Raw genomic sequence first — 9,837 nt, forward strand, 5'->3', positions numbered from 1 at the left:
AAAATTAGATTAAAAATTAGAATGTAATTTATTAACTTTTATTTTTACTAAAATAATATTATTTTGATTTATAAAAAATTAATATTAATAATTAATCAAAACTCAAAACCTGAGCTTCATTCGGGATGGCCATAGACTGGGCCTAAGAACCATGCTTAAAAGTATTTTTTAAATATTTTATTAAAAAATTTTAAATTATTTTTTATATCATTTTAATATATTAATATAAAAAATAAATTTAAAAAAATATAAAAAAAACATTATTTTATACCATGTATTTAGCAATTTATAAAACCAGTGACGGGCACGAAGAAAAGGAGAGAAACATCACATTTCCACCTTTTTATCGATCTGCAACCTCTTCTTTTCTCTTTTTATTTGTCTCCTCTGTTTTCCAGCCTCTCCCTCTCTGTTCTTGCTTCTCAACTCACTCTCTTCGACTCAGTTTCCAGCTCGCATTGGACTCACAAACCCGCACCATTACCTGTACACTTCTGTTGACTCACTGTGACTCTCTATATATTTTGTTTGCATTGGATGGACTGATCGCTGGAATGGTGATTTTCCGGCTAGGTTGGCCGGAATTCCGGTGAGTTACTGGATATTTCGGTGGAGAAAATGTTCAGGTCGGCGAGATGGAGAAGCGAGAAGAACAAGATCAAAACTGTCTTCAAATTGCAGTTTCATGCAACTCAGGTACTAAACATACTGCTTTTATTTAATATTGTACTTGTAACTGTCTCCTTCTTCAATCTCTAAAATTTAATACTTTGAACTGAATTTCTCTTCTTTTTTAATTGTTCAAGTTCTAACTTTATGTAGATAATTGTATTTCTGTTCTTGTGAAAGATTTGGACTTTTTTTTAAAATGAACTTTTGGTGGCGGGTTCAGTTTGTTCTGTTCGGATACTAAGAAAATTCAGTTAAGAATTTGAATCCTGCTTTCATTGTTGGCAAATGTGATCGAGAAATTGGAAAAAGTAAGGAACTTTTGTGGTGATCTGTGAATGTAGCTGCCGCAACTGAATGTGAATGCATTGGCTATATCAGTGGTTCCGAGAAGAAAGTTGTAGATGGGAGTATCCGGTCTCTGAAACAGTGAAATACATTTGTGATGTGAAAACAGGGAATATCAATGAGAGAATATACCATTTTGTTGTCTCCACTGTAAGAAATTTTACCAAATTATTGATTTGTATTGCTCAACTTCTTGTCGAGTGTCTGTTGTGTGATTGGATTTTTTGGGTTTGTGTATGGATCATCGAAAAATAGTTTAGTTGGAGAAGTGTCTATGGATTTTGCTGATTATGCTGAGGCAACTATAGCTTCCACAGTTTCTCTTCCCCTCAGGAATTCAAAATCTGATGGGTTTTGCATGTGAGGTTCTTTCTTCTCACTTATATCAGTCACGGATATAGTTCTTAGTTCCCACGAGACTTTCCTTGCTTTTAGGATTATTGAGAGTGAGAGTTTCACTTTGTAATTCAAGTTCAGAATTTAACTTCATTTGTTGGTTTTCAATAGGTTGAAATTCAGAAGCTGCAAGAAAATGTTGAGCAAAGGTGCCGATGAAATATCATTTGTTGTTATCAAATTTTTTAAGTTTCCACAGTTTTTTTTCCTTGAAGGGTTTAGAGATTTTTTTTTTTTTTTGTCATCTCTACAATCTTTTGCAGTGAGTGGAAGCTGAAGATATAAACATAAAATCCCAGAGCAGAACCTTCAACACCCCAATAAGCAATAGTAACAGAGATGAGGGTATTAATAGTCATTCAAGTGAAGTAAGTTTCAAGTCTTGTGCCAGAAATGATTTCTGTAATTCTCTTCTTGCATGATTCTTAAAATTAGATATCACGGCATAAAATTTGGAAAAATCAAATAGAATTCTACTTTTTCAGCCTTTTCAGTTTTCTTCTCAAATTTTGTAGATAGTTTGATGAAAATATGATGGGTATTTTTTCTGTTCTGCAGGATGGACCACTTATCAATGCATCTCACAATTCTGAATTAAATGGCAATGACAGGACTTCTAGTGGATCCGACATTACAATGTCAAGTTCTGAAAGTAGCTCTGGACTCAATACCCCACGAGAACTTGGATTGAGAAACAACGTGCTACAGGACCCTACTACCTTTCTATCATCTCGAACCCGCACATCAGCATCTCTCCTGTCAAAAGTAAATGCTTCCGCAGCAAGCTATGTGGAGCATCAGCAACCACAATGGGAGTTATCCGCAGGCTCTGCTCATGATATAAGTAATTATGACTCGACGAATAGTTTTCAAGGCTCCTTTGCAAGAGAGAGATCTCGTAAGGCTTCAGATATTGAGATGGAAAAACTCAAGTCTGAACTCGTTATGTTGTCAAGACAGCAAGATGTGTCAGAGTTGGAAATACAAACCCTGCGGAAACAAATTGTAAAAGAGAGCAAAAGGGGGCGGGACCTCTCCAGAGAAATCTTGGGATTAAAAGGGGAGAGAGATATGCTCAAGTCAGAATGCGAGAAACTCCAGGCATTTCAGAAAAGCATGGAGGAGGCAAAAAGCAAAAACAAGTTACTTTTCAAATGTGGGGATCCATTGCTTGAAGAAGTTCGACAAGAGCTGAATTATGAGAAGGACCTGAATTCCAACCTCCGGTTACAACTTCAGAAAACGCAGGAATCAAATGCTGAGTTGATACTTGCTGTGAAAGACCTCAATATAATGTTGGAGCAGAAAAGTAGGGAAACATCTGACCTTTCCAACAAAGCAAGATCCTATCAGAATGCAATCTCAAGAAGTAAGACTGGTGATGATGAAGAGCAAAAGGCATTGGAAGAACTTGTTAAGGAGCATAAGGATGCTAAAGAAACGTATCTTCTGGAGCAAAAGATTATGGACCTCTGCAGTGAAATAGAGATCTATAGGGGGGAGAGAGATGAGCTGGAGATGCAAATGGAGCAGCTGGCACTCGACTATGAGATATTGAAGCAGGAGAACCATGACATGTCATATAAATTAGAACAAAGTCAGCTGCAAGAACAGCTGAAGATACAGTATGAATGCTCCTCTTCGTTTCCCAACATAAATGAACTAGAAGCTCAGGTTGAGAGCTTAGAAAATGAACTAAAGAAGCAGTCAAAGGAATACTCTGATTCTTTGACCACCATAAAGGAACTACAAACCCATATAAAGAGCTTGGAGAAAGAATTGGAACAGCAGGCTCAAGAGTTTGTTGCTGATCTGGAGGTTGTAACATGTGCAAGAGTTGAGCAGGAGCAGAGAGCCATTCAGGCAGAGGAAGCCTTGCGAAAGACAAAATTGAAAAACGCTAATATAGCTGAGAAACTGCAGGAAGAATTTAGGAGGTTGTCCATTCATATGGCCTCAACTCTCGATGCAAATGAGAAGGTAGCTATGAGAGCGCTTGTAGAAGCTAATGAACTACATATGCAGAAAGGAAAACTGGAAGAAATGCTTCGGAAAGCTAACAAGGAGCTCCAATCAGTTAAGGATGGTTATGAGTCAAAACTGCATGTTCTTTCCACCCAACTGAATTTGAAAATGCGTCAGATAGAACAAATGTTGATGGAAATTGAGGATAAATCCAGACAGCTTGAACAGCAAGAGAAGCATGATGAAGAATGTGTTGGAGCCTTCTCCCATGAAATCCAAGGCCTAAAAGCTGAGCTTGAAATGCTCTCAATAGAAAACAATCACCTTTCTGAGCAAGCAGAACAGAAAGAAAATATGAATTTAGAGGTGGAAAAATTGAAGACATCAATCAAGCACACTGACGCGCTGGTACAAAAAGGATGTGTGAAACGGAATGAACTGGTGAGTACAATTTCTTTGTTGAAGAAGGAAGCAGAGGAATCGCAGGAGGAGTTAAATAGAATGAGGTGTCTCAAGGATGAGAAGGAGTCTGCAATGAGTCTCTTGCAATCAGAGGTCAGAATGCTTAAAGCTCAATGTGATGACTTGAAACATTCTCTGTTTGAGGATGAGTTGGCAAAAGAAAAACTTAGAAGGCAGTTACTCCAATTAAAGAGTGAGCTGAAGAAGAAGGAAGATGCTTTGACCAGCATGGAGAAGAAACTCAAGGAAAGCAACAAATGCGTAGCAGTTTCTGAAGGAACAAGAAGTACCATGAGAAACAATAAGTTTGCTCCAGTTCCTTGTGGCTTTAAAGAGATGGCAAATCTGAGGGACAGAATAAAATTGCTTGAGGTAAATGATTATTTCCAAGTTTTTTTAATTAAAAATTTCAACTAGGATATGCAATGGCAAAATAACTGGTGTTGGCGGTAACGACAGTCACTAGAGTCAAGATGGACAAACCCCTTTATGATCTTCCCATCATATTCTTTGGTTTACCTATTCTGAGTGCACTCTGATTTATGAAATTTTGTTCTTGATTTGGCACAATTGCAGTTGACTTGACAATACTCCCTTTCTTGTGATTTTGTGAGGCAGGTACAAATAAAGTTAAAGGAAACTTCTCTAGAAGCCTCTGCAAATTCGTTTTCAGAGAAGGAAAGGGATCTTCAAAACAAAATTGAAGAGTTGGAGGGCAGGGTGAAAGAACACAACCAGAACCGCGCAAGTTTCTGCTGCAACCAACCCCGAGAGGTTAGCAATGATAATCATTATGTATCATGTACGTTAGAAACGATGTGTTTGTGTTGCTCAAATATCTGGACATAGATGAGTTTCGAGCCATGGAAGAAATAGATGAGGTTCCTTTTTTAATCTATGAGCAACCTTTTAACCAGTTGTCTATCTATATTGAACTGTTGTATCTTCTTTCAAATTCGTTAAATGTGCAAAATAACACTGTTTCTTAATCTAAACTGTTGCGCCTGCAATGCAGTCATCTGAAGACAACATAGGGATTACTCTAAATGGTGATTTAGCTGAAGATTTAAGCAGGGATGAAAATCCAAGCAGGAGTACATCAGGGATGCCCAAAGAAAATGGGAATTTAAAACTGTCAATCAAGAGGTATGATTTTGAAGAAACAACAGTTCTATTTGAGTTGGTTTGTATTCTACTTCTCTCCTAGCTTGTTCCTGTGATTGAAATCTTTTGCTGTTTCCTTCCAGCGATCATTCCAGTGCATCGGAGTTAGAACCAAAAACCTGCTCTGTCAACAACACGGACCACAATGCCAATGAGGAGTTGGGTGAACTAGAGTCATTGAAGGAGCGAAACAAATCAATGGAAAATGAACTGAAGGAGATGCAAGAAAGATATTCGGAAATGAGTCTCAAGTTTGCACAGGTAGAAGGTGAAAGACAACAGCTGATGATGACGCTACGAAATCAATAGAATGCCACTGCCAGGAAGACCTGATAATTTCCTTCTTGATATACTGTTACAGTTGAGTGGAGGAAAATCTAGATGTAGTTTCTGTCAGAATCTGGATATACTGTGTACAGTTGAGTGGAGGAAAATCTAGTTGTAGTTTCTGTCAGAATCAATAATTAATCTGTACATGGTTAGACTAAACCACAAAGATCCGAGTCTATACGAGCCATTTTTATTACGTGATTTTTTACGCTTTTCATTAATATTTTTTTTGCTTGGTGATCACTAATGTTTTTACTACAAGTTTGCGGCAATCACAAGTGTGATACCAGAAATGAAGCAGCTTGGAAAATGGAGAAATAAAAAAAAAAATCGACAATCGTAATTATATAATTAATTATCTAACCACAATTAATCACATGAAAAGTTAAATAACAACTCTAGTATAACCCGTCACTACTGCTATAAATAGTAAACATGCCTTGGAAAAATGCGAAGTTGAAATCAAACAGCTTCAACTTCGGCTCTTCTTCCTCCTTCAAAAAAAGACACGGAGAATGGTTTTCTATCCAACCCTCAATGCCTTGAAGGTAGAGCCAGTGTCCGCAAGAGAGAAGGCAAACAATCTGCTCTCCCAAGAAAGATTCTGCATAAATGGCACACCTATAATCGTTGCATCCTCCCTTTACAGCCAAGTTTTTTTTCTAGAAAATCACATCTTTCTGCCCCAGGAGTTGGAGGCTAAGCTAATTGAAGTGCATTTTGATTCCATCTCCAAAATAAAGAGAAGAGAAAAACCGGAACTCCAAGAGACATAACACTATACCGGTAAGAAGTTCAGTGGAGTTGGAGAAGAAGGATGGATTCAGGGTGAGAACAGATAATGTAGGAAGCAGCTTAATAAAAGGACAAATACTCAAGGGCTCAACTTAGTTCAAACTAAGACCAGTATGACCGCAGCATCTCTTATTTTCTCAATTATGAGAATATGGCAAACGTTGCCGGTTCTTTAATGAGGACGAGCAGTTGGGTGAAGATATTCCTCCCTGGTTTAATCTCTATGCTTCAACGGGCAAATTTGAGTAAGATAACTATTTGATTTTTTGTGTATTTATATTCTTAAAATGTCTTAATTAAACTAGTTGTTAACGTTAATAAAAAGTACTACAAAAATTACTACAAACTGAAAAGTTAATAAATACATTCAATTCAATAAAATAAATTGACAATTATATAATTGAATATATGATAATAAATATGTTAAATCTAACAAAAATTAAATTGGAAAGCTAAGATAAAAATGTTATCTCTTTGAAAATAAATAGAATATTTGTTTTGGTTTGAAACAGGATCTTTAAAGTTTTAATTAGTTTGAATTGATTAAATTAATTTTTATTTTATCAAATTAAGTATTAATTCAACATTAAAACTTATTCTTAATAAATGTTTAACAAATGTGAATATAATATTGGTGTTATTAAACATAACATTAATAATTATGATACTTTAATAGGCAAGATCCTTAACTCTATCGAGTGAAGTCCGATAACATTTGAAAGGAGTCAAAATGCCCCGAGTGTAAACGCAAACTCCTTGCCAAACAACGTTTTACAAGGGAAGAAGATGTAAACATGATTTCTAATGATTTTGGATATGACAGGAAAGGAGCCACTCTGAAGATGACTATGAGCAGTTTGTTTGAGATGTTATCCCAGATAAATTATTTTAAGGCTCCCTTCAAAACACTGGCTATTAAGTTGAAAACTTGGGAATGGGTTGTTTGTCAATCTCACCATTCATAACCTGGAAGAGAAGGAGATTGGAGACCATATCATTTGTTCTCGGTTAGGGTTGAGTGGTACTGTTATCTTGCCCCATTTGACCATCAACACCGAGTGGTACTGTTATCTTGCCCCATTTGATCATCAACACCCCTAGAAGAGGTGTCATCCATCGAAAAGCTCATGAATAGGTGTGTTGAGGGGAAAAAGCTCAATAACCAGGAGGCAAAATAAGTCTACATGGTGTTTAAATATAAATAGTTTGCTATTTTGTTATTTATATCTTTTCGGTAAGTATAACTCAAGATATTGAGAAAGGAATCTATCTTTATTTTTAGCTTAATTTATTTTCATATTAATGAGATTATACAATTTTTATCCAAACAAGCATGCCTTTTTACTTATCTGATTCATGATCGTCAGTTCTTCATACCTTCTTATTTATTTTATCCATACTTGTCATTTCATTCTCATTTGCTTATTCCCTACATTTTTTGCTATTACGAATCCTAAAAGCGGTCAATCCTTAAAATTCTAAATATTTCTTTACATGCATATTGTTGTTTTCTTTTATTACAACAGCCTCTCTCTCTCTTTTTTATTCTTAAAAGCTGAAATAATTCCTCCAAATTGCATAATGCATGATCTTGTATTAATATGATTGTTTAATAGCAGCATTTGACATTTTTTTCCTCAATCCTAGGGAATGGAATGGTAAATCTATCAAATCTAGACAAAAACACTTAGGTCGGCTATCATGATCCAAAACATGTTTTTTGTATTAAAAAAAAAGAAGCCACCCTGTCCCTTAGTAGGAAAAAAAACAGTAAGAAACCCTTCAGTTTTTCTAAACCAATTATTGCCTTGTATATCACATATTTCTCTTTGACATTATGAATAATGATACATTGTAGGTTAAAAAGCCATAAACTTATGATAAAATGTCTTAAGCTAATATGAACAACCTATGCTACAGGTTAATACCCATTAATCCAAGTAGTTCGTTTTTGAAATGAGAAAAGATATTTTTTGATTCCTCATACACACACACACACTAGGGGCAATAAAAAAAATAACAAAGCTCCAAGCAAAATTCTGAAGCAACACCATATCACCTCATCGCATATCCAAAAATAACCCACCTTGGCATCACAAATAAAAATTATAAAGCTAGAACATAAATAAAAAATTAAACTTAAAAAAAAAAAAAACAAAGAAAAATGTTATGGAAAAGCATAGCAAAAGGTGTGCTTATGGTCAATGGTGAGGGAAACTTTTTTGAATAAAATGTCAATGAAAAATGAACATCAAGGAGTGTGCATCCAAAATATGAGTTCATGTGACATGCATTGGCCAGTTTGTGAAAACATCACGTACACGTAGAAGCAATTCTAAGTCTTTTAAGACTTTTAAACACTTTATGATCCTACGAATCCTTTTATTTAATAAATACACGCCTTAACCTGCATTACATCTCTTTACAAGGCTTTTCTAATCAAAAGTTGAGATACCAAGGTTGATATGTTGCAACCTCAAACAACACAATTCAAAGGATTATAACTTAGTTAACATTATATATATTTATCAAGGAGAAGGTGAGGTGTCTTTATTTGTTAAAAGAAATATGTTGAGAAGGTGTTGAAGATGTTCAGAATGTATTAACAGAAATTGCTTGATTATAACTTAATGATAACTAATTAGATGCATTCACTGGAAAGAAAAATTGGATCTAATACATAACTCTCATCGAGCCTTAATTTACTCAAAGAAATATGTTGAGAAGGTGTTGAAGAAGTTCAGAATGTATTAACAAAAATAAATTAGATGCATTCACTGGAAAGAAAAATTGGATCTAATACATAACTCTCATCGAGCCTTAATTTACTCTGGTCAAATTGGATAATAACCGGTCCAATTAGAGAGGTTATGTTGAACGAACAACAGAATAATCATATAGAATTACCATCCTTGATTGAGAATGACGGGTGGTGTCATAATACAACTTCTTGTTACCTTCGTATCAAAGCGTATGATGGGAACTAGGGAGGTATCCATCTTTGCTTGAAAACTTTGCTCATTATTTTTATATTAGCTTAGCTTGTGTTTCAATCTAAACAAGTTAGACGATGCTATTGCAAAATTTGATGGCATTTGTAGACTCAACCCAGCTAAGACGTTCATTTTGCACCATGGCAATAAAATTAAGGCTGCTCCTTAGACAGCATGGAATGCCAAGTAAATACAGGGGAGATGTAAGTTGTAACATGGCAACATTAAAAGAGAAATCGGCTTGTTAGAATGCATACGAGGTTTGTGTTTAAAATTTTATTCCAAGTTTTATGTTTTTTACCTTGTTTTATAAAAGCACATGCATTTTAAAGCAAATAAATGTAGAATTAGCGTTTTGGTGTGTGTTTGTGTTAGAGGTACGGGACCCACTAAAAAAGCTAAGAAAAGCAGAAAATAATATTATGTTTTTTACCTTGTTTTATAAAAGCGCATGCATTTTAAAGCAAATAAATGTGATTGCTAGAATTAGCGTTTTGAAACAGCAAGCTTCCATTAATTTGACTTGCTAATCTCAACCACAAAAGCTAAAACAAACATTCTCTTGAAACCGCAAGCTTCCATTAATTTGACTTGTTTTATGAAAAGAGAGATAAAAATCATAACCAGAGAACAGAAATTGCCGACTCGGTTTGAAGTAAAAGGTTTACTACTGTCGTAACTTAACTCATCCAATGGTATACAATAACGCTATTGA

At 35.2% G+C, this 9,837-nt stretch overlaps 1 protein-coding gene across 5 annotated transcripts; it reads left to right on the plus strand.

Annotated features, from left to right (window-relative positions):
- The first annotated feature begins 345 nt into the window (after positions 1 to 345).
- Positions 346 to 5,555, plus strand: LOC105129032 (putative leucine-rich repeat-containing protein DDB_G0290503). 5 transcript variants are annotated; one of them, XM_011030934.1, is made up of 7 exons: positions 1,102 to 1,167; positions 1,525 to 1,562; positions 1,677 to 1,781; positions 1,972 to 4,212; positions 4,459 to 4,614; positions 4,856 to 4,986; positions 5,088 to 5,555. In XM_011030934.1, exons 4-7 carry the CDS (start codon positions 2,050 to 2,052, stop codon positions 5,311 to 5,313), a joined length of 2,676 nt encoding a protein of 891 aa, XP_011029236.1. In that variant the 5' UTR covers positions 1,102 to 1,167; positions 1,525 to 1,562; positions 1,677 to 1,781; positions 1,972 to 2,049; the 3' UTR covers positions 5,314 to 5,555. The 5 variants fall into 5 exon arrangements, with proteins under 5 accessions (XP_011029233.1, XP_011029232.1, XP_011029236.1 ...); XM_011030933.1 differs by lacking the exon at positions 1,102 to 1,167 and adding an exon at positions 1,289 to 1,377; XM_011030931.1 differs by lacking the exons at positions 1,525 to 1,562; positions 1,677 to 1,781 and adding an exon at positions 346 to 696 and having other exon boundaries at positions 924 to 1,167.
- The last annotated feature ends 4,282 nt before the right edge of the window (positions 5,556 to 9,837 follow it).

This window comes from Populus euphratica, unplaced genomic scaffold, assembly GCF_000495115.2.
Source record: "Populus euphratica unplaced genomic scaffold, PopEup_1.0 scaffold48.1, whole genome shotgun sequence".
Classification (NCBI taxonomy): Eukaryota; Viridiplantae; Streptophyta; class Magnoliopsida; order Malpighiales; family Salicaceae; genus Populus; species Populus euphratica.